Here is a 27,869-nt window from a genome sequence, read left to right as displayed (position 1 = left end):
ATTGAAATTGAAACAAGCTCTGGAGGATAAAGAAACCCTGGAAACGAAGGGAGGAATTGATGAGCAATTTAAATGCGATTGCAGTGGAATCTCACTCAGCTGAGGGTTGGACTGGACTGCTGAGCTTCCAAAGTTGCTTTGTTTGGTGAAGCTCAGCGCGACGGGTGGGTCGAGTCCACGTGATACACCTATGTATGACTGCTACATTTTAGTATATACTACTAGTACAAGCAACAAGCTGTATTGATTGGAATATTTAATAAACTGCTGATACAGATATATTTAGGACAGCCCTGGAGTTAACTGTTAATGGAGCCTGGTTCAAACCTCCGGGCTTGGACGTCCACTCTATGCTGAACGTCAAGAACCTTGGAATATATATCAAGCCATGCCGAACCTTGGGTTCAAGTTCAAGATGGAACCTTGGAACTTGAAGGTACTAGAGCCATAGCATAGCACCTAGGTACCTACTTACTAGTAAATAGTAACTATGAAGTAGTACTAGTAGTACTACTATGAACTTCAAGTTGAAAGCCACTGCTAGTAAGTTTGCATATATAGCCTTACTAGTAGTAGTGCTGGCAGTGGAGCTTCAAGTTGGACTATGTAAATCTCCAAGTTCCAAGCCCTGGAGGTTTGCAAGGCCATTTTGTACGAGTACTGGAACTTCGGGCCTCTTCCATCTTACCATCCCGCCCGCCGGGCCGTTTGCAATACAGCAAAAATATAGGAAAAATATAGTCATGCTGACAATATTGTCTACAATATAGCATTTTGAAACAGGGTAGTCATATGATAACCTCGTTTCTAATACTATATTGAAGAGAATATTATCAGTATGCCTAGATAATTGTATTCATTCAGGGCCATTGTATTCTACTACTACTACTACTACTACTAACTAGTATTTACATTCGCGAAGCAACGCATGCTGCTAAAGCAACGCGTGCCAAAGCAAAACCTAGAGATCAGCAAAACCTAGCGATCGAAGTTAGCAAGGCCTAGAGATCGGAGTTAGAAAAAAAAAGTGAGGCTATTCAGAACGCGTACCGCCAAAACAACGCGTGCCAATACAAAACCTAGAGATTAGCAAAACCTAGCGATCGAAGTTAGTAAGGCCTAGAGATCAAAGTTAGCAAGGCCTAAAGATCGTAGTTAGTAAGCTTCAAGTTGAAAGTAACTTAAAGAACATTGAGACGGATATTTGAGCCTCTGAATTGCAGGAGCAGCAGATGAGGACACACTGGAACTTATATCGGGGAGTCGGGGAGTCGTGTCGAATGTTGCAAGGTGAGGGTATACAAGCTCCGGGTCCACTTTTGTGCCCCACGGTGATCATCAATTCTCTCGATCTGATATCATTTAGTCGGCCGAGAGATAGTCCCACCAGCAGGTTGCAATAAAGAAGCTTCCACAGAGGGTCTGCTGTGAGGGAATCATAAGTGAAATTCACTGGAGTGAACCAGACCTGAGTATATCTTGTCTCTTGCTCCTGGAAAGCTGAAAATCGTCATTTGGTGCTGAATTTCTCCCATAACTTGATTCACTGTCTCAATCCCGCAAACGGAAGTCGCAAAACCACATCTGCAGTTTAAGCATACAAACATGTGGTGACGGGTCAATTTGAGGTCCCCTATTGGCCATTAAAACTGGAGCTGTGAATCACGAACCAATATTACGGCCTCTGTCAATTCCGGATAGTGTGACCTACTACTTCTCGGTCGAGAATCCGAAAACAATACAACCCCGTTCTCATATAAATATCGTCAGGGTCCATGCAGAGAAGTTGGAAGATCAAAATAAAATGTCAGACCCAAAGAACCCAAACATCAAGGCCCGAACCACTCCGCAGTGGTCACTCTACCGGCGTGACGCCTTCTGGAACACCAACAATGGCGAATATCCTCTTTTCAACACAGGTATGCATACCATGTCTCGGATCTAGTCCTCTAATATCTAGACTAACCAGTATCGCTTGAATCGAATAGATCCAGCCGAAATCGAAAAACTGGCAAAGGAGAAGCTCTCCCTCGCGGGATGGTAAGCACTATCAATTAGCTCGAGAGCACCGTTCATGACGCGAGAACAACCTTTCAACTAACGATCTTTCCAGGTACTACTCCTCATGCAATGCAGGCCTCTCCTGGACACACCTAGCCAACCGTCAAGCATTCTACCGCCACCGAATCATCCCACGAACCCTAGTGGACACCAACATCAGAGACACGGCAACCGAGATCTTCGGACACAAAGTATCTGCCCCGTTGGGATTCGCACCGATCGGAATAAACAGAATCTACCATCCCACAGGTGAGCTGTCGGTCGCGAAAGTCGCCGAGGAGCTGAACCTCCCATACTGCCTTTCTTCCGCTGGCAGCTACAGCATCGAAGACGTAGGAAAGGCCAACGGCAACGGGCCACGATTTTTCCAGCTTTACCAAAGTCACGATGACGAGCAGTGTATCTCTATGCTGCAGCGCGCCTGGGATTCGGGATTCGATGCTTGCATGTTGACTACTGATACCTGGTCATTGGGGTGGCGACACAATGACGTTTTCACCGGGAACTATGCCTTTTACCACGACCACGGGGCCGGAGACATTGCTTTGAATGATCCGGTATTTCTAAAACGTCTGGAAGAAGCCGGGATTGACCCGAAAAAGAACCCCAAGGAGGCTGGTGCCAAATGGATTGATGAGAATATTTGGCATGGTCGCGCTCATACCTGGGAGAAGGTCCAGTGGACGATGCAGCAATGGAAGCGCATTAGTGGCGGGAGACCGTTCTGTCTGAAGGGAATTCAAAGCGTGGAAGCTGCTCAGAAATGTGTTGAGATGTGAGTGTCTTGGGGTGTGGATGGCCTTTTGGATGAGTTCGCTAACGACCTTGGCGTTGTAGGGGAATTGACGGGATCGTTGTGACGAACCATGCAGGCCGCCAGGTAGATGGTGCTATCGCAAGCCTTGATGCCCTGGAGAAAATTGTCGATGCTGTGGACGACAAGATCTATGTGAGTTATTTCATTGGCTATTTTCCACTTCGTTCGTTTCTCACAATCAATGCGTCCCCAGGTTATGTTCGACTCGGGTGTACGAAGCGCTGCCGACATCTTCAAAGCTATTGCGCTGGGGGCTAAGTTCGTTTTCATCGGCCGCATGTGGATTTGGGGGCTTAGCATAGCTGGCAAACATGGTAGGTTTCTCCAAAACCCGCAGATGATAATTGATTGTCTAATGATCGATTGTGGCTTAGGTGTTCGCCATGTTTTGAAGAGTTTGTTGGCAGAGTTTGATATTTTGATGGAGGAGGCTGGATTTCAATCTATCGACCAGATCAATCGCTCTGCTATAGACAGCCTGCCGAACTCTTCAAACTTGATTGCCGAGCGTTCCGGAATCTAGCGCTTTCTGCATCTGTCTATGGTACCATCGGAGGTTCCGGCCGATTATTGTCGAGTAGTGCGATATCTGGGAATATTTAGGGACCCCACAGACAACACTACACTTCGCGAATTCGCCCAGGTGGCTCAACAGTGGTGGGAAGCTCTGCCACTGCCGGCACAGAGTAATATAGAGGCAGTTGCTTCTGAGGAGAGAGGATCCCGAGGAAGAGAAGACTGTCTGAGGGGTTTGTCGAGAGCCCTCAGCACCATGAGGCTATCTAGCATCCACATCTAAATAGCCTTGGGCAGTGTCCTCCCATATCCATATCATCCATCCATTGATCTCTCATCTCATCCAGTTGCCTTCGTTCAGCAGAGGTGTTCGTAATGCTCATACCTGGCAGCAATGACTAGCTAACGATTTATCTTTTTCTCTCTTTTTCGAACAAACCATATTTTCTGGCGTCGCGGTGCGCCCCAGACAAAATCAGCCACCACCAATGTTCCACTGTCCATTCCTAGGAATGCAAACACCGTGACGTAGACTCTATTGCGCCTGCAGATATAGAAAAGGATGCGGTTCACCTAAGTCCTTTGATCAACCATTGGGCTATATATGCCTCACTTCGGCCGGTATCTTTGTATTGTTTTGTTCTCTACCTTATCGATCTCTCTAAATTTGCGCTACTGTGTAACCTCCAGAGGCTCCCTTGGAAGTATAGTAAGTATCAATGAAGTTGGAGAATATTCTGGCCTAATACAAAATTGAAAGTGCCGGAGACTGCTGCGACGACAGGTCCCAGTGGAGTTGAGAATGGTCAGATCACCCCGAGAGAGAGATCAAGACTAACCAACAGAGTGACACTTCGGTTGCGCGAATGATCTTACAGGATCAGTCTCGCAGAACAAATTGCTGCTGGTGATCTGGCGAATCCAAGCTGAGAATCATACTACGTAGCCTGAGCCTAAATAACCAATCAGGGAACACAAGAGGAGTGATCTGCAGGGGTCGCGCTTGCCATAAAACTCCGATCTATACTATCTACTTACAAGTTCAATACTCCTGGGCGCGTCAAAGTTGCAACTTGAAGTCTGCTACTCAAGCTTAAGAATCTCGAATCCTTCACCTTTTAAGAAAACCAAACGACAGCGAGAAAAAGATGGGCGACTCCTCTGCCCCACGTCGTCGCACCCGACGAGTAAGTACATACTACTCATGCATCTGTGATCTTACTGATAAATGTCAGCCTCGTGGACGTCCACGCCGCCGCCGCCATATACGTTGGCCTACCTTCTATCTGCAGCGGCCGCACCCGCCATATTTACTATACTTGGTACTATATTTAGTACTATATATTCAAGTTCTGGAAATTCTCTTCCTCTTTCCAAGGTTCCTGCTATTATTCGTGCACCAGAAAATTCAAACTGAATTCAAGACAACCTTAACTATCCCTCCACCACAAGTTTTCATTTTCATTCCCAGTCTTTTCCTTCCAAGTTTCTCGCCACCCGCAGTGATGACAGAGCGACGCACATGCGCCGCTCGCAACGAACGTGTTAGTAGATACTCACTGGCATATTTCCATGACCCCTGATCTCAAAGAGAACACGAGCCACTAACACATGTATAGCAGGCACCTTTTCCGGGTGGAGAAGCATTCAATTCTACTAGCCATTCAGGATTTATCCTGAACGTGTCCGGGAGCGCACAAGTCACACTGACCTTTGCAGCGGTAAGTTTTCCATATTTGGCTTCTTTATTTCCGTGGTCTCACTGAATAATGTTAGCCCAAGGCTCCTGTTACAATGGAGCGACAGCGACGCTGGCATCATCCTGCCTCCCCTCCCGTGTACGACCCTGCTGCGCCTCCAATGTTCAATGAATCGCAGGGCCGCTTCGATATCAGACGCCGGCTCCCAGTCAGACGCCCAGTCGGACGCCCAAACAGACACTCGGACAGAAACTCGGATAGACTACCGGATAGCTTTGCTCGCGCGGCTTCGCGTCCCCAAGATGCCACTCCTACTCGACCTCGCTCTCGCTCTCCCCCTCGCGATGCGGCTCTTCCTGCCACCACAGCTCCCACTACCACTACAGCTCCCACCAGAAATGAGGCTCCGACTTGGAATGTGGCCGGCGCCGGCACTCGCTCTCCCCCTTCCTCTCGGTCGTGAAGTTCTTCCTGTGCTTACCTCACCTCACCTCTCCCCTCCTCTCCTTCTCGCGGTGTGGTTGCTCACTCTTCCTCCTCTCTACGATCTGTTGAGGTGTTAATAGCCGAGGTTTTATTTCTCTTTCTACCGAAATCTATTGCATTGCGCTCAATATTACTACTAGTAGACATGACGTGTAGGTTCTCCCATTGAACTTCCCCACACCTTCACAGACATGGATACCTAGTATAACCGGAAATAAGTCTCAGCATCGATACTAGCATTCAGTAGGTGTAACATTCTAAATTTGGATTCCCAGTTGAAAATTATGTCTAGGTTTACATCTTTGACGTTGATTTGGGCTGCGCAAGTGCGCCAGTGGCCACGCTCCTTGTAATCTCGCGTTACCAGAGTATAGTACGTTGTATTATGTACTAATACTGACAGTGTCTGCTTTTGCCAAAAGACTGCAGCTCAGATACGTAGCTGTTCGATGAGCTAGGGCCTGAGCAAATAAATTAAAGTCGCCGAATCAACAGGTGAGTTAGATATATCTACTTTGTAGAGCTACCTGGCGTGTTTGAAATCACAGACAGGTCTTGTTCATTGAAGGCTCACAAAGGCCACCGCATAGGAATTGGCCTTTCTTGTTCGTTATTTTTGCTTGTTATATCCCCCTTCGCGAAAGAGCGCAGCTCATATGACTTTTTGAATATGTCCCATGTTACTTATATCTCATCTTCCCAGCTGTCTGTCTGTTCCATTGCATATTTTTCATCTCTTTCAATATTCACTATGGAGTCTCCAAGCCAGCTAGGAGATTAAACTGTCTACTGATTCATTTATGTTGGAGAATCAACCTTACTCTAACTACTGCGATAGACAAGATCCTGATATGACGAATTTGAATCGAAAATTCGCTAAAGTCTCACTAATAAGATTGAGCAGAGGACTTTGATGTGCAGTGGTCGCACCTGCTATCTATACTACTACTATATTTATTACTATATATATGCTCTCAACATCGGTAACCTAGGGTCATGTGACAGAAGCCTTAGCAACAAGGCCCCTGCTTTGTTTCCGGAGAATAAGTAGCGTTCGTTCCATAGTATCAATTTTAACATGCATGTTCCCCCTTTTATGAAATGATTCCTTAAGGCTGCTGAGGTCGCAGTATCGGTATACTGCTTACAAAAGGTTCTGTCATTCGTTCTGTCAATCCTCTATAGCGTCACGCTTTGCCTATCCTATTCCTGCACTCTGCGAGTGTGGTGGTGTTGTCTCTTCGCGATCGACCCGTCTGCCAACGCAGACAGCCTACGAGCATTCCCATCTTTCAATAGGTATATTCTGAAACCTTCTTACCTTCTTCATCTTATTGTTTGCGCGCCTGCAACTTGAAGCCTTGATCATCACTCCACCGCAACCTTTCTATTTTTCTCTTTTCATTATCGCCATTTTTCCTTCTCCAAATACCGCAATGATAGGAGAACATCAGTCATATATCCCTTCCCCCTTCCCAATCAATATATACGATGCTTTAGTACCGGTAGGTACAAGATTTTCATGTGCTTTGATTGAAAGAAGATGAATCGCTGACGTATATCTTGCAGTCATTGTTCCCGGTGGCAGAAGGCTGTAGATTCTGGTTTAGCTACTTGGGGTTTCTCCCAGTTACGGGTCGTTCTGCATCCCCTGCTCCCGCAACTGCGGCTACGTCTGTTACTATTACACTTTAACTGTCAGACCCATTCCAAGGTTTCACTGGTAGCACGGGTTTTACAACAGTAGACGCCGGAACTATTCTATACACCCACATATCCTCTTGCACTTTGCTGCCCCCCATTATGCTGCTGCCCGCAACGACGGTGCTGCCTCTCGCTCTGCCTCTCGTCCTTAGCATTCTGGCTGCTCTCGCCTTTTCTCACTTTCTCTCTCTTCCTCGCGTGGTTGCCGAATCTGCCCCTTTCTAAGAATGCCCAGGGCTGGTTACTGGATTTATTTTTCGTTTATTTTCTCTTTATTTTTTCTTTAATTAATTCACTGACATGTCCAATTCAGGGGACGTGGTCGATGAAGGAAGCCATTCCACCATGATCATCAATTTATCCGTCCAGGCGACGGTAACTATTAACTTTGCGGTAAGTTGTCTATTTTCAGTTCCTTCATATGTGTGATATAATTGAACCCATCTTAGCCAATGGGTGCCACTGTAACCAGCGTACCTCTCATCATCTGCTGCCAACGTGCCCTTCCTGTCAATGCCGCTTCCACGGGTTTTAGGGTTACCCTAACGTTGGTCTTGAACTTGAATATATTATAAGCGGTAGATATACCCAGCTACTACTACTGGTACTAAATGTTTATCTCTCATGATTCAAAGAAGATGAATCACCAACATCTATCTTCCAAGGTTCAATAAGTTGCAGGCACCTTTGCTGGACGCACAAACATTCAATTCGAGCCATTCAGGATTTGTTCCAAATCCCGGGCCATCTCGGAATATAAGGCTGACCGCGGACTTCACAGAAGTGTGATTTCTACTTTTGGCTTCTTCATAAGTGATGTCACTGAATGATGTTCTGCCTACCCTGATCTGGCCAATCGGGATTGAGGATCCCGGGTTGAGTTGCCAGTGACCAATCGGGGAGACAGAAACTGTTGATCTGCAGGGCCGCACCTGCCAAGAATATCCGATACTACGGAGTATATGTTTACTACTGTTTACTGTTTACTGTTTATACAATTCTTCCATCAATCTTTCCTAGGAGTCTGCCTCTCTTTCTACTTCAATCTAGTGATGGCAACACGGCAGCCTCCCGCCCCGCCCTTTGACAACCGGCTAGTAAGTAGATCGGATACTCACTGTCATAAATCAATGGCCTATGTTTTGAGACGAAGAAAGACAATGTACTGATATTTACTATGTAGAGCTCGGATGATGATGCCGGCAAACGCGGTGGCCAGCACACTGGCGGTCCGGAGGAAATAATGGTCAATACCACTACTATCGTCTCCGAGTCTCTAGGTGTGGCTGGCCTGGACGCCGCCACTGGAGTCGATCCTCCCCCCCCGATCACCATCGAGCAGACCTGAACCCTCTCCCCCCAGCTCCCCACCAGAAAAGCCATCTGCGCATGAAATTCAACCAAAGACACCATCTCCCCGGTCAGCCCGTCGACGCCGATCTACCTCGTCTCCGTCTCCTCGACCTGCCCGTCGACGACGACTTACGACCTTCTCTCTGTCTCCTTCTCGCCCTCGACTGTCGTCTCCACAGGATGACGCCCCTCCCTTTCATACCGGTCCTTCTCGTACGCCCTCACCACAGGATGGAGTCCCTCTCTATCATGCCGATCGTCCTTGCTTGCCCTGTCCACCTCGGAATGGCGCATGCCCTCTCTGCCCACCTCCTCGTCGTAAGAACACTGATAATGACGATATGTGAAGGAGGATTGGTAGCTGGCTATGGTGACTGGCGGTGGTGACTGATGCAGGACGACCACTGGTGTCTTTTCTTTTCTTCTCTGTTTCCTCAATGAATCTCATTTCCGGCGCTGCTGCGCCCTAAGCAAATCTGCCCACACGGCTATTCCGCTTTCTGCTATCAGAATTGTAGATACGTATATTCTCCCGCCCAAGCCCTTGGCACCTTCATAGTAGGGACTTCTGTATTGATAGTGGATCCATTTGGCTTTCTATATCTTTCTCTTCGGTGTTCTACTTCGTAATCGTTATATTTACCCTTATCTTAATTTACGACTCATTAGGTTCCATCTTGAGATCGCATGAGGCGTAGGCGCGAGAATACTTCTCATTTCTAGTAATCTCGCGTAAGCGTGCGGATGATTCTCAGTATTCCTTATACCGTATTTGATAAAGACCGTAGCTTACATGTGTTGAGACCTGAGGGTTCAGGCACCTAGCACTTACCTAGGGAGTCACCCCGTTCACCACAGATGTAGTAGATATATCAGTGAGTCTCCCCATGCATGATCATCTTCTCATTACATCCAGTCAGGAACGAGATATCTGGGCGGCTTTCACTTCCATCCAACCTAGTTTCCCGACAATCAACTTGTAGCGTAAGAATATATTGTCGTTGATGGCATTTCCGGTGAAAGATTCGGTATCTCGGTCAATTTCGAGATCACTTTTGGCGTAGAGTGTCGACATTGTAAGAACAGGTGGTATCGAAACTATAACCTTCTTTTGGCCCTTGAATATTGAAAATCCTTCAATATGGGCAAACATTTCCAGGTAGCCTTCCTGATTGATCGTCAAATCACCCTTTTCGTAGTAGCTAATCGCCATTCGGAGGCATTTTGTGCGTTCTCCGAGGTCGTTGATGTTGCATATGTATATTGGACACTTCCCCAATGAACGAATCAATTTCGCCTTCGATTTTGCGAACGAGTTTACACCGTCGACTTAAATCTTGACGAAGACGCCGAAACCCTCCTGAAAACACAAGGATCTGACATCACTGGCCTCCGCATCCAGCGACATGATCCCTTAAATATCAAAGGCCTTGACTTGCCTGATCTTCTTGACTATATTCCTCTGCACTTTCCTTCTATATTGAGGAAATGACACTGGAGCAAATGGAGAACTACCTTTGGGTTGAGACATTTCATGTGATTCAAATTATTAAAAGATGTTATGGAGCGGAAATGCTCTGATTTAGGAATGCGTCATAAGACATTGGGACCACGAGATTGCTGGGAATCAAGAGATATGATGGGGAGCTGTAGCGACGTTTCCTTGCACGACAATTTCATGTCAGCTGCTTTCAAAGTCACATAGATCTCGATGGGAGGAAACTCAGTACCTTAGTTCATGGCGAAGGGGAGGGACGAGTTAGATTCAAGTTCTTCGCCAGTACTCACTAGTATTTGGGTTAGCAGAATCGCACTTGCCTAGCAAACACAAAACACAAACAACAGCAGCAAACAGCGGTAATTACGTACACTCTTTCACGCCTAGGTGAATTAAAGGCATAGTACTAGTACGACATCATCCATTTATTACCAATTTATAATGCAAGAATTTTTTAACACCCGAAGTGTACCCATACTCAGTAGGCAAATCTCAATTCCAATCATATAGAAGATCATAGACAACTCCGGTACCAGACCTCCATTTTTTTAAAGCGGCGCTGGCAGCTGATTGCTGAATCGGGCTGAGGTAAACGTGAACCCGTCCTATCTGCATCACCCTTGCATGAGGATGCAGGGACTGGTATTTCCAGGTTTTTTCCAAAGCTTGATCATTATGCGACACCTCAGCATGTTCGTAAAGGTTTCTAGAAGACTGAAACTGTGACTTCTAGTAGATTACCAGTATACCACCAGAATCGACGGGAAATTACCTATATTGTCGGTGACAGTTTAACGCCTCCAGCACTTGGGTGCACAACACTAATCTTGTAGGAGAGCTGGCGTAGGTTAGCGCTTAACCCCGCATTTAATACCTGCGCCCGCCTATAGCCGAATGATGCGTTTTCATTCACCGCATCAACCAAGGGTCAATTTTCTATCCCCGACCTCAACATTCATTTCATTCCTCACAATCCTCCTTCGATTTCTCTGCAATCCAACCCTCACTTCAAAGGAGGCTTGTTGGTTGATTCCGGGTGTCTATTTTGACTCGTTGACGACTCTGGTTCCGATGCTACGAAAGGAAAGCTGAGTCCAGCTCCAATACGATATAAATCCACCCACATAGCTCAAAGATTCAACTTGATCACACAAAATTGGGGCAACATCGAGAATATTCAACTTCCACTATCCAAGGAGATCGAATTCATCATGGAGGCCATATCGAGACCGAGCTCGCTCAGTGCCGCTGCCCACCAAATATCCGATGCGGTGAACGGCCATGAAGCAGAGCTCCACATCATCAATGAAAAGGTTCGCTTCGGAAGTCCAACCTGAATAACTCGAATTCGAATACACTTTTTGACAATCATTTCTGACATACGATAGATCCATCGCAACCCCGAGACATGCTACGAGGAGTTCCAAGCTCATGACGTCATTGTTGATTTTCTCGAAAAGCGAGGATTCGGAGTCATCAAAAATGCGTTTGGCTTGCAAACCGCGTTTCTCGCTGAGTACGGGCAAGGAGGTCGAATCGTGACATTTTGCGCGGAATACGATGCATTGCCTCAGATCGGACATGGTTGTGGCCACAATTTGATCGCCGTATCATCTATCGCCGCTTTCCTGGGAACCGTCGCAACGATGAAGGAATCTTCTTCTCCTGGCCGAGTCCAGTTACTCGGTTGTCCCGCTGAAGAGGGAGGTGGCGGAAAATTGAAATTGATCGAGGCTGGTGCTTTCGCAAATGTCGATGCATCGTTGATGATTCACCCTACACCCCCGGTTGATCACTCCCGACCAGAAATTGCTGGAATATCCTATGGTACTTGCCTGTCGGCTTGTGGCGTGAATGCTACTTTCCTTGGCAAGCCCTCCCACGCCGCGGCAACGCCTTGGGAAGGTATTAACGCGTTGGATGCTGCGACATTGTCTTATACGGCGGTCGGTCTGCTTAGACAGCACATTCGACCAAGCGATCGTATCAACATAATTATGCCGGAAGGGGGTACTGCGCACAATGTTATTCCGGAAAGAAGCAGGATTCGATGCAATGTGCGGTCGGAAACGGCAGCACAGATGAACTCGCTCAAGACCCGCGTGGAAAATTGCTTCAAGGGCGCAGCTCTTGCGACTGGATGTACCATGGAGCTAAGCGTGGCGTAAGTCAAAATAGCACTAGGATCTCTAGCCCGCCATTTCAACATTTTGAGACAATTGCTGACCACCCCTCACAGTATGGCCCCTTATACGGATATTCGACCAAATGAAGGATTATGTACGGAGTTCGCCGATGCCATGCAGAAATGGGAACGGAAGTTTGTTTGCAATCTGGAGGATAAAGTTCTCAGCGCATTCAGCACCGATATGGGTATTTACTAGGTTATCTCAAGAATTTCTTGAGACTAGCGCTGACGTCTTTACTTAGGCAACGTGAGTTACGAAGTACCTTCTTTCCATGGGAATTTTAGTATCCCGACGGCACCTGGTGTTGGACTTCACACGGAGGAATTCAGAGATGCAGCGGGGACTCTCGAGGCGCATAAAGTAGCCATGGGCGTCGGGAAAGGAATGGCAGCTACGGGATTTCGAGTTCTCAAGGACGAGCAATTTGCTTCCTTGGTCAAGCGCAATTTTGAGGCAGACAAGAAGTTGAGGTAAAGAATCAACTCACTGCCAGTGGCTTAACACGGCACCAGGAGCAGCAAAAGCCTTCAAACCGGAAGCAATGTACAGTTCAGAATACATTTTAGGAGTCGCAGCCTCTAGGTCCCATACGTTAAATCAATCGTATCTCAACTTGAAATCCTTATCACTTTCTTCAGGGCTTACCCTGTACTCGCTGCCATGATAATTCTCGCCCGGGATCGTCATCCTCGGGGGACGCAATGATACTGAGAGGTGGATTAGGTATATACTTGATATCCAAATTTTAGAAAGTCGCTTTTATTTGAAGGAGATTAAAAAACAACTCTGAAACTTGAACATAAAAAGAATTAATAGACCGAAGCATTTACCAGAAATTAAGACTTGATTAAATGAAAATTGGAGTATTATAAACAGGTCTGAAATCATGATAGAGAAGATAGTACTACTCGACGCCCGGCACACATGATTGGCTCTCGAAGTTCCTCCTTGCATGAGTCTTCTGCTCGAAATAGAGGACGGAAGTTGCTGCAGTTGCTCGGGAGGAGCAGAGCTGAGGCAATGGCGGCGGTGCTGCATTTGAACGCATGAATTGTATGGTAGCAAAAAGGAGTCGAAGTTGGATTTGGAGGGGAACAGCCTTAAGGGTTTACATGGAAGGTACGCGCTACACTACGCGTTTGTTGACGACTGACTGTTGCTAGTAATTGTTTAAAAGGTAGAAGTGCTTGTCTGCCTTCGTTAATTAATACGACACACTCGTTATTCAACTTTGTTTGCAGCCTAAGGTAGGCTCAATGAGCGAATCTAAAGTCCAACCGCTTGCTTCCCTGTACATCCGTACTCTTGATATACTCATTTCGCTCCGTGTCAGACATTTCGTTCCAGATCTTCTCCCTTCGTCCGTTCTCATAGACGTAGTACGCCTTAGCTCCGAGAAAGAGTGCAATCGCAAGAATGTTGATTGCGATGAGGGAGGTATTTCCTCGTCGATACTTAGGCTTGTCATCGTCACGGTAGATGAAGTAGGCGGCCACATCGCCGGCTTGAACTGCCATCTGTAGTTCTTGTATTGTATTAGCATCTGTGTAAACCCAGGGTGGATGTCACGCGAAGTCTTACGTTGTAAAGCGCTGCTGAAACGGAACGATTTCCGACGTTATTCGAGTTTCGGGATGCCCAAGCAACCACAATTGCTATAAAGTTAGTATTTGTATACTATATCCGTGAAAAGGGGTTGCTCTTCACATACCATGACAGTAGGGGTAACTCAATAGGACAGTGACCACGGCATACGTGCCCCAAGTGTTCGAAATGACATCCGGCCAAAATCGCAAAGCAATTACACAAGGCAGAGTCCAAAGACCCTGGAACATTGCGACCAACGACCATGAATTGAGTCGGCTGGCTACCCAAGTGATAATAAGCAGATTGATAATATGGAACACACTCGCCGGGATCGTGAGAAGATTAGTCTGGAACTTATCAAAGCCAACCGAGCGGAGCGTAAGAGTAATATACGAATTGACCGGTGACTGTGGAATATACGCTACCACTCCAATGAGGTAAATGGGCCACATGTGGTAATCCTTGATCGCACTCCAGAGTCTTGTCGGAGTGATGGCTTGTCGATTGTGCATGTCGCCCTTAGACGGATCGTCGCGTAGAACTCGATTCGCCACGATCGCGACTTCGCGATCACTGAACCAGCCCTTCGGTCGGAACCAGGTCTTTGTTTGGACGACCGAGGCTGGCATCATGAAGAATGATGCGAGTCCGATTGAGAGAGTGATTACACCTTCGATAAGGAAGAGCCATTGCCAACCGGCCATTCCGTGTACACCGCTGAGGTGGAAAACTGCGAAGGCGAGGAGTGATGTTACGATTGTGGTGACTGAAAGTGATGTCCAGAAGAAGCTAATCATTGTTAGTTGGATATGAGGCTTGGGGAGAGTGCTGCACATACCTCAGTCGAACTGGAAGCTCTCGGGCAGTGTAGAAATATGACAGCCAAAGGACGATGTCGGGAATGAAACCCCCCCTATATAATTCATGAGAAAGCTTTATCGACGTCTCATTCATGGGACTCACCTCTAGTGCACCCAACAAGCATCGCGTAACGAAAAACGATGTTTTACCACTTAGCCGGCACTGTGCTATAGCCACCACGGACCAGAGCACCATCTGGATAGGAATCCAGCGGTCCGGTCCGAGCTTTTTTGACACAAGCTGCGAAGGGAGTTCTGCGACCAAAAACGAGAGTCGAAAGGCGATGTTACCGTAGTTATAGTCTGGAAGGTGACTGTTAGAATATCTCTCCGTGTCCAAGAAGCAAACAGCCATCCACTTCACTATTTGATTCAAAGATCTGCCCATGGATGGAGCTCACCATTGGTAGTCAACCCAAGATCGGTCAAAAAAGTATCAGAAACCGCCTGAACGAGATTTCCCCGATCAACCTGCAGCGCAAAGAACATAACACACTGTGATAGAAGAGAACGGCGATTAGTCTTCCGTGCCTCCGTCAAGGGAAAATTAACCCGTAACATACAGCCCATAAACAAATTCTCCAGTCAAGTTTTCTCACAATAGCCTTCTCCTCCTCAGCCGTCCAAGTGAGTGAAGGATCAAAAACATGTCGACACTCATACTGTGCCTTTTCATAAACCGTCCTCCAATACTCTGCCACTTCTTGATCCAAGAATGGATTATTTGCATCGCTATTTTCTCCATCTGGCTCTAGAGTCCCATAACTTCTCTTGCGTTCTTGTGGTGTAGTCTCACCAACCGTGGTCACCGCGGTGGTCTTTCCTTCTATGGCGCTCATCTCGCTGTATAAGACGCGATCGCGATGCGGTTATGTTGATTGTGTTTGCACTTGTCTTTTTCCCGAAAGAAAAACAAGAGAAAATGAAATAGTAACCGTCGGTAAATTGCCATTTATAATGCTTTTTTTTATCCTCTGCCGAAACGACCCTTGCTGCACGGCTTGGAATGGCGATAGCGCTGGGTGCCATGATGTGCTATGATGTGCTAGAGGGGTATTCAAGTTGAATAGGGACTCGGAGTGTTTTTGGGACATTCTCCGCACTTGGCGGTATAAGCCTATACCAGGGTCTTGGCCATGTGCTTTTTGTTTCAAAGTCGGTTCTGGGTTTTGTGAGAAGCTTGATAAGGACAGTAAATAGTGGATGAAAGAAGTGGTGCTGGTTGGGCTGCTAACAAGCGATCACGAACAGTGCAAAATGAAAACCAACATGAATAAAATCGATCCGCTATAGAGTTCTGCAAACAATATCATGCCATTTGTTATCAGAAATGTCATTTGGAAAATCTCGTACAATCTATTGCCATTGGGAAATTTGGGGCGGCTTGGCGGAGGCCAAGACAAACGCAATGTGCACCAAAATGAAGACATTGCGATACGGATAGCGCTAGGCTGCCAGTTTCTCAAGTTGTTGGCTGTCATGTCCGCTTATTTAGACCGCACACTTCTCAGGGAAGTTCTATGTTTATTTTGGCGATTTGGAACCCTCCACTCGCTGAATATGTCAGCATTAATAGGTCCCGATCGTCTTGGGAGGCATGGAATTTTCATTCACTTCAAGTTGGCTACTACTGAAAGGGCTAGTAATGGTTTGCAGCAAGGCCATTTATGACGAGATAGCGATTAGTACCAGTACTACTCGTACTAAGGTGCCCTGGTGAGTAGTCTGCACGAAGGTCGTTCCGCCACTAGGAACTTGAACCATAAGGAATGAGGATCCTGCCCTGACGGGATACCCCCGGCTTCTTAGATCCAGTCTCTATGGCCAGGCATTCACACGCGCAAGAATTTAAATATTGGCAGATTTCAACATCGGATTGTTCAAGTTCACCTAGGTAGGCAAATGATCCGATTCCATACCTATGTACTTCTAACATGAAGGTTGTAGATAGTATGGAATAACAAGACGTGCCCAGGTGGGTGGATATATATTTCGGGTGTCCTGACTCGGATGCCAGCTGAGTGGAACGCCTGGTGGTAGCCCCGGACTCGGAGGTAACTTGAAATGAGCCGATGTTATACTGCTAGTATCTACGTATAGAGATTCCCGATGCGAGTGCTGGCTGTGGGCCGACGGAAGGATTAGGCGTACTCTTCAAACGTGGGGATATACATGTCCTTGTTTAGGAATGTGTACTCTGAGGATTAGTTAATCTCTGGCACGCTTAAACAGGCGCTTCATACATACAGTACCAATAACTATTGGATGAATAGTTAGTGGAAGCCCTATTTTATTATGATTTTTCTCAATATTATTGCCCCAGATACACTATACAACTTAAACTCTCCGGTTGTACAGGTGAGGACAGTTCCGGGGAAGCGCAGAAGTTCGTGGAAAGGCCCCACCTCAGTGGGTCTCCGCTCTCGCAGCATCATCAATGCCTCCGATCCGGGACTTGGACTTGACAGGGGGACCTTTAGGACGAATGCAGTCGTTTCGACGACTGGTTTAGACTCGACTGCTCATTGGCTAGACCAGAATCGTGTTGCAGCTGAGACCCCGCCGATCTACGTTCGCATTGGAGCTGATTAATGCGCGACGAAGAGAGAGTGTGGAATTGCGCCATCTGGTCCTGTCTCCATTGGCTCCATGTGGGGGATTGTCGGCCGATTTGGCTGACGGTTGGAATAGTCGGCCGATAGGGATGGGTGAAAGGGAAAACTATTGTTGAAGGATGGAATGAAGATATTCTGAAGGTTCTATTTATGAATGCTATAATATGGAGGGAGATCTGTAGAGAAGGATAGAGGAGAGGAGAGTAGTATATAGAGTGTTGGGGTACCTAAGGGACCTAAGAGACCCCTGATCCAGTTAAGGTGCAGTCAGGCATTCAGGCACTTAGGCACTCAGGCAGAAAGGTTCGCACTAAACAGCCCACTTTACTGGTAGCCAATAGAATTGATTCTGCCACGGGCGGTGGGAGATTGCGTGATGACGAGTGCCGGATGAGGTAAGTCGATCACTCGTGGTTCAGACGGAAGGTACGATGGTGTGCGCGTTGGAGGGGTTGCTGGGGTTGCTTTGGTTCCTGCCTATTTGAATGCTCCCTTCCCCCTCCTTCTTCATCTTCGCTTTCTCTTCTTCTTCCTCTCTTCATCCTCCCATCTCCATCTCCATCTCAATCATTCACAATGGCTGCTGACCGTGCTCCTCCGTACGTTGACCTCTTATACTATACAACACCTCGAGCTATGAGCTATGCTGTGCTATGCCAGCTTGTCATTGTCTCCACTCTCCCCAATGCCACCTCCATTATTCAACCTCATACTGACCTTCATCCATCAGTCTCCGCCTGGGCTCCGTTGCCCCCAACTTCGATGCCGATACCTCCAACGGTCCCATCAACTTCCACAACTTCATCGGCGACAAGTGGACCATCCTCTTCTCTCACCCCGATGACTTCACCCCCATCTGTACCACCGAGCTGGGTGCTTTCGCCAAGCTCGAGCCCGAGTTCACTGCTCGTGGTGTCCAGCTGATTGGTCTTTCCGCCAACGACACCTCGTCCCACCACCGCTGGATCAAGGATATCGATGAGGTCTCCGGCTCCCAGTTGAAGTTCCCCATCATCTCCGACCCCGAGCGCAAGGTCGCCTACCAGTACGACATGGTCGACTACCAGGACACCACCAACGTCGACTCCAAGGGTCTGGCTCTGACCATCCGCTCCGTCTTCATCATCGACCCCTCCAAGAAGATCCGCCTCATCCTGACCTACCCCGCCTCCACCGGCCGTAACACTGCTGAGGTTCTCCGTGTTGTTGATGCTCTTCAGCTCACCGACAAGAAGGGTGTCACCACCCCCATCAACTGGCTCCCTGGTGATGATGTCGTCATCCCTCCCCCAGTCTCCACCGAGGATGCCCAGAAGAAGTTCGGTGAGGTTCGCGTTGTCAAGCCGTAAGTCTAATCTCTTCGATTCTCCAATGTTATCGAACAAATCAATACTAATCTGGCTGCAGTTACCTCCGCTTCACCAAGGACCCCAGCCAGCAGTAAATGGCTACTTACGATGCGACGTGATAAGACAAAACTTACGTTTAGCCGGGTCTGCTTAAAAAGTCCCGCTTGATACCAATATGAAATGATTCAATCTACTACAAAGTGGTAGTCCAATTCCCCTGTAGAGGCTGCGTGGAAAAGTACTGAGTTGCGGTACAACGTACATGTAGAATGTAGCGATCTTAGGTGCCTGTCATCACGCCCTGCATGTCGTACCTGTGTTACTCCATACTGCGATGCATGATAACAACCCGACATGCATGAGAAGGGGGAGGGGGCAATTAAGCTGCCATATTTGTTTCTCGGGGAATTAATTAATTAAAATTTTCAAAATGGAGCTGCGGGCATGTCAATCAATACCGCATTCCACCAGGTTTCTAGAAGGAATCCCCCCCCCTGTCGCCCTGTCGCGGACTCCGCCCAGCCCCGGAAAGGAGAAACGTAGAGTCCGCCTTTTTTATGCCGATCCAACGGCCACACCGTCTACTTGGAATCATTCGTGCCTTCGCCCTCCCCTATTTTTCTCTGGCGATACGGCTGGGAATACCCCCTGGACTCCTCATCACTGGTCTCTCATCCCCCAAGACACACCCCTCCTGTCGTCTCTGCGATCGACCCACCCACATCCCGACCGTGACCCGCCCACAAAACAACTTACAGGAAGAGGGGAAGCAAGGCCAAAAAAAAGGAGACAGGACGCAGCTGTCATATGCAAGTGGCAGATACAGCTACGACCCGACAAACCAGTTAACAAGGGGAGGGAATAACAACCAACAACTCCCTCACAATCGGAATCCCCCTCGCGGTGGGGAATCCCTGTCCACGATGATGTCCAGAAGCCAGTCAAGCCTGGGGGGCTTCCTAGACGCAAGCCGCGATGAGTCTTCTGGGCCCGGGGTGTCCCCGTCTCAGAACCAACAGGCCTCTGGCCCGATCAACCTGTCCGGACTGGTGTGCAATGTTCGCCGCACAACCGGCAAAGAGCCTCACCCCCTAGTTGGCGCAACCACCACCATACTAGGCGACAAATTATACGTCTTTGGAGGCCGAGTCCTCTCGCGCAGTCGCCCTCAGCTGACAGCTGACCTCTATGAATTGGATTTGATCCGTCGCCACTGGACCAAGATTGATGCTGGCGGCGATATTCCGCCCCCACGCTATTTCCACAGTGTGTGTGCTCTGGGTGATAATAAGTTGGTTGCGTATGGTGGCATGTCTCCCGCCCGGGGACCCCCCGTGATCCTTCCAATCCGGGTGCGGGCACGGAGACACAATCGGAAGTCGTTGTCATGTCAGATATCCATATCTTCGATGTGCCCTCGCGGAGGTGGACTCGGGTTGCGGCTCATGAGTCGCCGCAAGGGAGATATGCTCATTGTGCGACCATTATGCCTTCCAGTGCGAGCTTCACCTCGGCCAGTGCCCCGCTCTCTGCAATTCACCATAACCCAGAGTCCAACACACCCCATCAAGGCTCCCTCGGCGTGGACATAGATGGCTTTGGAGGCGCCGAAATGGTGGTCGTTGGTGGCCAAGATAGCTCTAACCATTACATTGAGCAGATTAGCGTCTTCAATCTTCGCAGTCTGAAATGGACCAATACCAGCCCCCTCGGACGCAGTTGTGGTGCCTATCGCAGTGTGGTTACTCCGCTGGTCGGCATGGACGTTTCGGAGATTGGAGCCGCTGCCCCGGATAGAGAATCGCATGAGCCCATTGAACCGAGCGATGAGCCTGGCTGTCCGATGTTGATCTACTCCAATTATAATTTCCTCGACGTCAAATTGGAGTTGCAGGTACGCCTGCCGGATGGGCGTCTTGTCGAGCGACCGATGCAGAGCCAGGCGTCTCCCCCCGGTTTACGTTTCCCCAATGGCGGTATCATCAATGGCCATTTCGTGGTCAGTGGTACATATCTCACATCCTCCAAGCAGGAGTATGCGCTTTGGGCTCTGGACCTCAAGACCTTGACATGGGGCCGGATCGATGCCGGAGGATCGGTCTTTGGCCAGGGCAGTTGGAACCGCGGTATTCTTTGGCCGCGTCGCAGCACTTTTGTCATTCTTGGGCATCGGAAGCGCAGTTTGGTGGATGATTATAATCACCGACGCATCAACTTCTCCCATGTTTGTATGGTGGAATTGGAAGCTTTTGGCCTTTACAACAACCCATCTCGCACCGCCCCGACATCTGGATATAAATCATACAGCTCGCCCTCTGTTCCTGCTTCTCTGCAGCAGAAATTGACGCAATTGACGACGAGTCGCCCTCTCTCTGCTGCATCAGATGAACTCGGCAAGATCGCCCTCTCTCTTCACGAGATGTCCGACATGGAACTGCAAGCTGTCGGCGGAGAACGGATCCCCGTCAACTCCCGGGTTCTAGCCCGGAGATGGGGGCCGTACTTCATTCAGCTACTGCGCGAGTCATCCGAAGAGGAAATTGCAGGCGGAGCCACCCTCCGTCCATCCCAGATGCATCCAAGCCGCAACTCGAGCATCACCATCACTCCCTCTATCGGCCAGAACAGCAGCTACTCCAACGCAACGACCCTGATCAACCCCTCCGTGCCATCCAAAGCACTCCTGGAAAATCTCGAAGCCCCCTCCGCCCACACCCTAACTCCCACCTCCCGCCCACGCGTCCTCTATCTCCCCCACACAATTCTCACCCTCCAAGTCCTTGTCCAATACCTCTACACTTCCGCAATCCCCCCACCAGGATCATCACTCTGCACCCCCCAAATACTCTGCTCTCTCCTCCAACTCGCCCGGCCCTACCAAGTCAACGGCCTCCTCGAAGCAACAGTCGAACGCCTCCACCAAGTCCTAGACGGCCGCAACGCAGCAGCCGTCTTCAACGCCGCAGCCATGGCCGCCGGCGGCGGTCGCGGCACAGGCTTTACCTCCGGTCTCGGCGGGACCCTAGAAGCACTTAACGGCGTCCAAGGACGAAACGGCTCAATCGCCGTATCAGAGACAACGCATTCGCAAAACAGCGTCCTACACGCCTCAGACTCATCTGACACCGAACACGGCGGAGGCGCACAATCCATCTCCGCCTCAAGCAGTACGAACGACCTCGCCAATTTCGCCCGCGGTATTCCCTCACTGCGCATCGACACGAATATATCTCAATCGTCACAGTCCCAGCAACAGCGACGCGGTCGCTCCCGCGGTGATCGCGATGACTCAATTAGTAACGCCAGCACGGCGACGTCGGCGTCCAGCGCTAGTCATTCACAGTCTGATTCGGAGTTTGTGAGTGATAGTGAGAGTCGATCTGCTTCGAGGTCTCATCATCGTCGTGATACGGATATTCGGCCTGGGAGGGAAATTTGGACGGGCGACTTGAGCTCTGTTATTGGGTTGCAGAAGCGTGGTTTGCGTGGCTTGATGGAAGGGAGGAGGATGAGGGAGCGTTCGGTTAAACCGCCTTCTACAAGTAGTGGGTCTACTTCTGTGCCGCAGAGCGCTGGGTCCGGTTCTGTTGAGGTTCATCAGTTGCCTATGCAAGGTGTTGCGGGATGATGGATGGATGGAGTTTTTGCATATGCGGTGCTAGGACTGCTTTTTTCTTGGGACGAATTGTGTTCTTCGCTTTTTCGCATTTCCTTTCCACCCCTTTTTCTGATATGGGCTTGGCTTCTTCGTGCTCATTGTATGGGCGGAGTCGGAATGTTTTGCCTTTTGAATTGTCGATATTCCCAGCTGGCTGGATAAAAATGGAACGATATTATACGCATGGATCATATCATTTTCTCTATTGATGAACCTCGCTGTTTTTTGAATTTAAATTAAGTCGTAGGGAATAGATAATCTGTACAGAACAGAACACGAATGGGACAAAGTCCCGGTCCAACGGCCGCGTAGAAGAACAGCCAATGATATGCCGGCGAATTCTTCTGGCTATCATTCTCCTGTCGTATGGCAATGCGATCACCCTGGAACTCAGATGGCTATGAAGACGACGAAGACGAAGACGTTGACGCATTGGCCAATTTCTTAGGCGCTTTGTCGCCGTATACTGAATTTGTAGCAGTTAGCATTTCCGCACTTCAATGATAATCGAGCCCGTATCTAAGAACAGACAATTGATTCCACGGGGATAGAACTCACTCCTCTCATAAAGAATCCATGATGTATACATCACAATCGGCAACGCGACAATCGAAGAAGTCCACCTATGTCTTGTATCAGCACGGTCCTAAACACCACATCTCTCGAGCCCCGACGTAGCGAGGGCAACACGCAACATAGCCAGCAGAACAGCGCAAACACTTAGGGTGATCAAATGGAGCGGTTGAAAGAAGATTGAATGAAAGCAGCAAAGAGGATTGGATTCACTCACCGCCGCGCAGCAGCTTTATACTCCTTAGTCTTCCGAAGCTCCTGCGGGTTCTTCGGGAGGACACGACGCGGTGGAATGACGGGGCGAGGGCCCAGGTTCGGGTTGTGGCTTGGGATGCGCAGCCTGGTTTGATTTTGAGGAGTTCCGCGTGTCATTTTGATTATGTAGTGATGTGGAAGATTGATGGGGGGTCGGATTGGTATGGGCTGGGGAAATTTGCGGTTGGGTTTGGGTTTTGTTGATGCCTGAATTTTCGGGTGTGAGCCCTGTTTGTAGTTCGACAAAACAGTGACAACGGCGACTCTGTTTACTTATTTCACATCACCATCTTTCCTGTTTGATATTCTGACATACTTTCGCCTTTTTCATCCTCTCTCCTGTTTGACAAACATACCTTCGCGTTTTGTTGCACAGTTACATCCTTTTTTTTGTATCCCCAATCAAGTGTTTCAATCTCCATCATGGGGACATCTGCCGAAAGGTATTTAAGCGAACCTTGGAAGCGAGAACAACGTTGACCACGCTGAGTGTCTGACATATATACTTATCAATAGATGGTTTCAGTCTCCACTGATCACCTTCGTGGTTGGCATAGATGAGAAAGAAGTGGTTGTCCATTCAGCCGCTCTAGCAGATCTTTCCGAGCCGATGAAGAAGATCGTCGATGATTTGTTGAATGAAGAAGAGCCAGATGAGATGACGGACTGGTCAGATATTGACTCAGATACTTTTCGTCGACTCTGTCAATTCTCTTACGATGGGGACTACACGCCGCTGCAGACACAACGAGCTGCGAAGAGCATGTCTGATCACGATGCTCTTTCTCACCTGGTCAGACCTGGCAGCATTGGAGAGACCCCTGGCATGAATGCACCGGGTGGTATCTATGCTGCCACTGCTCATAGCCACACTGCTGCTGCTGGTTACTATCCAGCCCCGGGTCAGATTGATGCTACTTCTGCACACAAATACATTCCTGTCCTTGGCTATGCTGCTGCTGCCAGCGAAGGCGCTGCTGCCATCATCGCACCTTGATACAGTTGTTATTAGAAACATGAGAACTTTCTTCGAATCATCCTCGCACAAGCTCGACTGTACGTCCTGGCCGCCAAGCTTGATATAAAAGCATTGTGCAACCTTGTTATCGCCAGGGTATCCGAGTCTTTGAAAAGCTTCAGGCAGCACGGGCGAGAAGGTGTCTATTCGATTATTGACTTTATTCATATCGTGTACGAGAACACGAGAGTCAGCACCCCAGACAACACAGAGCCTCTGAGACAGCTCATGATTGGGTATGTCAAGTCTATTCAGGGACTCATCAAGGATGATTTTTGTTTTAAAAGCCTGGTGCAGCAGGACCACGAACTTGCTCGAGATCTTCTCCTCAGCATGCGGGACGGGGATAGTCCCGACAGCACGATGATCGCCGCCCCAGTGAAGCCAACAGGGTGAAGTCTAGTGCCAATGATCATTTCTGGTGTTACATCTTCAGTTTAGTGATGTATTATCGGAATGAAAGTCCTTTGATGATAGGTCTTTCCGTTGTCTGCGCAGCGTGATTCGTTCGCTGAGTGACCCGCAGCCCTAGGCAGCGAGATTGCTAGTATGCATGCTTTTTGCTTTCCTGATAGTTTCGAATTCATTCCCTAGTTAAACTGGGTCATTAGCTCTACTATGCAACAAGTGGAACCTTTTTTACAATCGTCACAATCTAAAAGCTCTATAAGATCCAGTTTAAATTTGGTCATCATTCAATTATTCAAACGTCAAGATTCTGCTCAGGTCGATAACTGAACTTTACAGATGTAGCGTCACCAAGCAAAACTTTCTGCATGTAGATACACACCTTCAGCACCGGTTCCTTTGTTTGAACCGCGTTGCTCACTAACAGTAGCAACCGTGTTTCTAACACGGCTCACTAATCCCAGAGGTCCACACACTGCCACACCAGTTTCCCCCTTGGCATGATCCAGTAGGTCCCAAAGAAGAGGCTTCAGCTGAGGCCGGCCAGACTCAATTGTGAAGCAGGCAGATAGAAACGAGTTGCCCATTTTCGGCTGCCTTTGTCGTAGACTTTCGGCCGAAGATGATCCGATGCCTAGATCATCACTTCCTTGAGTGATAAATGTGCTGGGAGCAGCTTGGCTTTTTTCAATACCTAAATCACTGCAGCAACACGGCCCTTCTGAATTCTTGCATTTGCATCCTGCTTTCTTTGTTGATTTCTCCGTCGCATCAACCTCACAGGTCACAAATAATCGCACTTCAATTTCAATTCCAACATTGAGTAGCGATTCGGTTGCCCGTTGTAGCTCGTCCGCAATCCACTCTTTGCACGAAATGGTCCTTATGACCCAAGCAAACACTATTCTGCGTACTGGAAGCCTCTGATTTTCTGACCTATGAGCAATGTCCAGCAAAATTGGTAGAGTGAATGTAACACCAGTTGATCCCGCGACGAGTAGGATGGTGTCGAATGCCGCAAAATCGGAATGTGATCCGCCGTAAGGTCCGCCGATGAGCGAAAAGTGCTTCCTTTTTATTATCGGAACAGCATCCACGTTGCTATTACTCTCTTTTACCTCAGCCCCCTGGGATAGGTCCGTGGAGGATGATTTGGCCGAACGGAGTAGCCGCTGAGTGAAGCCTCGATGAGCTCGCAAGATGAACACTAGGTCATTATCATGAGACGAGGGAATAGAGAGAATTGTCGCCGGGTGCGATTGACCAAGTCCTAACTCGGGAATAGACAGAAGGACATGCTGCCCTGGGCTCCATTTTTTGATCTGAGGGGAATTTATCCGAACTTTCGTGACATCGCCCGAGAGAGCATGAAGGGTGAAGTTTGCCAGCTTCATATTGTTGAAAGCGTAGATAAGGGCCCGGACCAACCGGTCAAAGACAAACAGACCGACCCCGATCCAAGCGTATATCCTAAAAAGCGAATTAGTTGTAGCTTTCAAGCAATAGGTGGATAGTTACCTTGAACTCAGGGCGGTTGAAGGCAAATGGTAGAAAATAGCCACCACAAATCCAATGAAAGTGATGATATGTTGAACCACGAATATCTCATAACGCCAGTTGCGAATTGGAGCAGTTGCGGAAAAAACGAGCCAAAGCAAGAGAATCCAGCTAGAGAACCCTTCTTAAATGTTAATTCCCAACCATCAAGTATGAGGATGTTCAAACATACCTGTAGGGATGCAGCTATCAGTGTCGATCTCAATTTGCATCACACCATATTTTTTTCCATCCATAGGCTTGAACACCACCATGGATGGTAGCAGTCAGTAGCATGATCCTTGCCACCCAACGGTGCAGAATCTGGAGTCGCTCGTACGAGGCACCTACTGCGTATCCAATCAAATTCCGCTTCCCAGCAAGGAGAAGGAGAAGTGGAAATTGAGCTATCGTGAGCCAGCCCGCGCGGAGGCCCTGTGCCTCCCAATATTGAGCGCCAGGATAGTTCCAATCAAAGAACTGCAATCCCATGATGTAGCCAAAATATATTAGAATCAGCAGGATTGATCCAACTGCTGGTATCCGCAGCCACGAGTTTGTGGGGGTAATCTGATGGTAGGAAACTTCTCGAACCACAGCCGTGCAACAAGCTAGGAAGGAGGTAACTGAGTTAGAAGGACTTGACGGTCGTGGATGGTTTGCTGCGGCTGCACGCAATCTAGTCGAGGAGTCAGCAATCTACGTATGATCAACACGATATCTAGTGTAACCGACCGTAACTTCAGTAGACCCCATTGACTCCAGTTGACCATGCCCGCCAACACAATGACAATGACAATGCCGTACCAAAAAGCCCGAGCGATAGCATAATCGGACTGCTGCAAGGTGGTGTCATCGAGAAGCGCGGCTAGAAAGTCCGATGCAACTGTATAATTCGACATATTTAGGCCCGCATCCGTGAGGCCGGGGCCTCCAGACATGCTACTGTCCATGTCCATCTTGACTGCCATACGCCTGGGCCAGGATATGAAGACAGAAAGAATCTCCGTTGACAGAAAAGTGAGCAGAATCCGTCTCCATCAAGGGAGTCGCACCAGCCGTGTCCATCATCATCAATTAATATCTTCATCCAAACGATAGGGTGCACGCAGCCGCCCCACTTCTTTCCGACCCGCCCCGTCGGTGCAAGCGTGGGAAATAAGCAAAATAGTATAAAGCTTGGTCCGATGATGCCTTTCTCCTTGCCGCTTCCGGTTTAGCGCTGAGCACATTTGCGAGACTTTTCGCTTCCACAAGCCTCCTCAGAGTTGTTTAACCACTCGCAGTCTTGCGGGGGACCTCCTATCCTCACAATGGATATTATATCCCGGGCTGGCCCGGTGGAGATTCTGAAATTTCTTTACTTGAACACCTTTTGTATACTCTCCCGAGAGCCACCTGTACTGGGGTTGAAGGATTTCCGCGTTCCCGAAGGAATGATTCTGCCGTCCGTGAACTTTCGGCTAGCCTTTATATTATTGAGGCTTCTCCTCTCCGGTAATTCATTTTGATCTGCGGTCCAATACCACCTTCGGTGCCTTCCATCGAAGTTTGAAATGACATTGTCCGATCCATTTTGCCCGTCATGCAAATGTCTACAATGACTATGAATGCATCCAGTCCGGTGATGACCTCTACCGCCTCGGCCTCCATGCAAATGGCTTTCAATACCGAGAACCTTTCCAC

General features: G+C 48.5%; 11 protein-coding genes across 11 annotated transcripts; 7 read left to right on the top strand and 4 right to left on the bottom strand.

The window, feature by feature from the left end:
• Positions 1-1,804: 1,804 nt before the first annotated feature.
• On the top strand, positions 1,805-3,401 carry N7509_013668 (uncharacterized protein; the record flags this gene model as incomplete). Its single annotated transcript, XM_056638305.1, has 6 exons — positions 1,805-1,919; positions 1,989-2,040; positions 2,114-2,836; positions 2,899-3,010; positions 3,072-3,192; positions 3,253-3,401. The coding sequence occupies 6 exons, from the start codon at positions 1,805-1,807 to the stop codon at positions 3,399-3,401; spliced, it is 1,272 nt and encodes a 423-aa protein (XP_056481812.1).
• A 1,498-nt stretch (positions 3,402-4,899) lies between these two features.
• N7509_013667 (uncharacterized protein) lies at positions 4,900-5,557 on the top strand (the record flags this gene model as incomplete). Its single annotated transcript, XM_056638304.1, has 3 exons — positions 4,900-4,938; positions 5,014-5,115; positions 5,171-5,557. The coding sequence occupies 3 exons, from the start codon at positions 4,900-4,902 to the stop codon at positions 5,555-5,557; spliced, it is 528 nt and encodes a 175-aa protein (XP_056481811.1).
• A 2,779-nt stretch (positions 5,558-8,336) lies between these two features.
• Positions 8,337-8,632, top strand: N7509_013666 (uncharacterized protein; the record flags this gene model as incomplete). The annotated part of the gene is made up of 2 exons (XM_056638303.1): positions 8,337-8,381; positions 8,468-8,632. The coding sequence occupies 2 exons, from the start codon at positions 8,337-8,339 to the stop codon at positions 8,630-8,632; spliced, it is 210 nt and encodes a 69-aa protein (XP_056481810.1).
• Positions 8,633-9,553: 921 nt separating this feature from the next.
• On the bottom strand, positions 9,554-9,850 carry N7509_013665 (uncharacterized protein; the record flags this gene model as incomplete). Its single annotated transcript, XM_056638302.1, has 1 exon — positions 9,554-9,850. The coding sequence occupies one exon, from the start codon at positions 9,848-9,850 to the stop codon at positions 9,554-9,556; it is 297 nt and encodes a 98-aa protein (XP_056481809.1).
• A 1,496-nt stretch (positions 9,851-11,346) lies between these two features.
• On the top strand, positions 11,347-12,798 carry N7509_013664 (M20 family metallopeptidase; the record flags this gene model as incomplete). Its single annotated transcript, XM_056638301.1, has 4 exons — positions 11,347-11,448; positions 11,524-12,299; positions 12,375-12,508; positions 12,566-12,798. 4 exons carry the CDS (start codon positions 11,347-11,349, stop codon positions 12,796-12,798), a joined length of 1,245 nt encoding a protein of 414 aa, XP_056481808.1.
• A 779-nt stretch (positions 12,799-13,577) lies between these two features.
• On the bottom strand, positions 13,578-15,610 carry N7509_013663 (pantothenate transporter; the record flags this gene model as incomplete). Its single annotated transcript, XM_056638300.1, has 6 exons — positions 13,578-13,841; positions 13,906-13,979; positions 14,036-14,700; positions 14,750-15,074; positions 15,173-15,266; positions 15,335-15,610. The coding sequence occupies 6 exons, from the start codon at positions 15,608-15,610 to the stop codon at positions 13,578-13,580; spliced, it is 1,698 nt and encodes a 565-aa protein (XP_056481807.1).
• A 2,352-nt stretch (positions 15,611-17,962) lies between these two features.
• N7509_013662 (peroxiredoxin) lies at positions 17,963-18,830 on the top strand (the record flags this gene model as incomplete). Its single annotated transcript, XM_056638299.1, has 3 exons — positions 17,963-17,985; positions 18,117-18,731; positions 18,794-18,830. 3 exons carry the CDS (start codon positions 17,963-17,965, stop codon positions 18,828-18,830), a joined length of 675 nt encoding a protein of 224 aa, XP_056481806.1.
• Positions 18,831-19,661: 831 nt separating this feature from the next.
• N7509_013661 (putative regulatory protein Ral2) lies at positions 19,662-22,363 on the top strand (the record flags this gene model as incomplete). The annotated part of the gene is made up of 2 exons (XM_056638298.1): positions 19,662-20,001; positions 20,028-22,363. 2 exons carry the CDS (start codon positions 19,662-19,664, stop codon positions 22,361-22,363), a joined length of 2,676 nt encoding a protein of 891 aa, XP_056481805.1.
• Positions 22,364-22,791: 428 nt separating this feature from the next.
• N7509_013660 (uncharacterized protein) lies at positions 22,792-23,338 on the bottom strand (the record flags this gene model as incomplete). The annotated part of the gene is made up of 3 exons (XM_056638297.1): positions 22,792-22,859; positions 22,952-23,016; positions 23,184-23,338. 3 exons carry the CDS (start codon positions 23,336-23,338, stop codon positions 22,792-22,794), a joined length of 288 nt encoding a protein of 95 aa, XP_056481804.1.
• A 493-nt stretch (positions 23,339-23,831) lies between these two features.
• Positions 23,832-24,218, top strand: N7509_013659 (uncharacterized protein; the record flags this gene model as incomplete). Its single annotated transcript, XM_056638296.1, has 1 exon — positions 23,832-24,218. One exon carries the CDS (start codon positions 23,832-23,834, stop codon positions 24,216-24,218), a length of 387 nt encoding a protein of 128 aa, XP_056481803.1.
• Positions 24,219-24,994: 776 nt separating this feature from the next.
• On the bottom strand, positions 24,995-27,142 carry N7509_013658 (ferric reductase family protein; the record flags this gene model as incomplete). The annotated part of the gene is made up of 4 exons (XM_056638295.1): positions 24,995-26,117; positions 26,166-26,315; positions 26,422-26,794; positions 26,887-27,142. The coding sequence occupies 4 exons, from the start codon at positions 27,140-27,142 to the stop codon at positions 24,995-24,997; spliced, it is 1,902 nt and encodes a 633-aa protein (XP_056481802.1).
• Positions 27,143-27,869: the final 727 nt, after the last annotated feature.

The sequence above is a fragment of the Penicillium cosmopolitanum genome (genome assembly GCF_028827165.1).
Source record: "Penicillium cosmopolitanum strain IBT 29677 chromosome Unknown utg000012l:1.0-3308103.0:1.0-3310761.0, whole genome shotgun sequence".
NCBI lineage: Eukaryota > Fungi > Ascomycota > Eurotiomycetes > Eurotiales > Aspergillaceae > Penicillium > Penicillium cosmopolitanum.
This window is presented reverse-complemented; position numbering and strand designations above follow the sequence as displayed.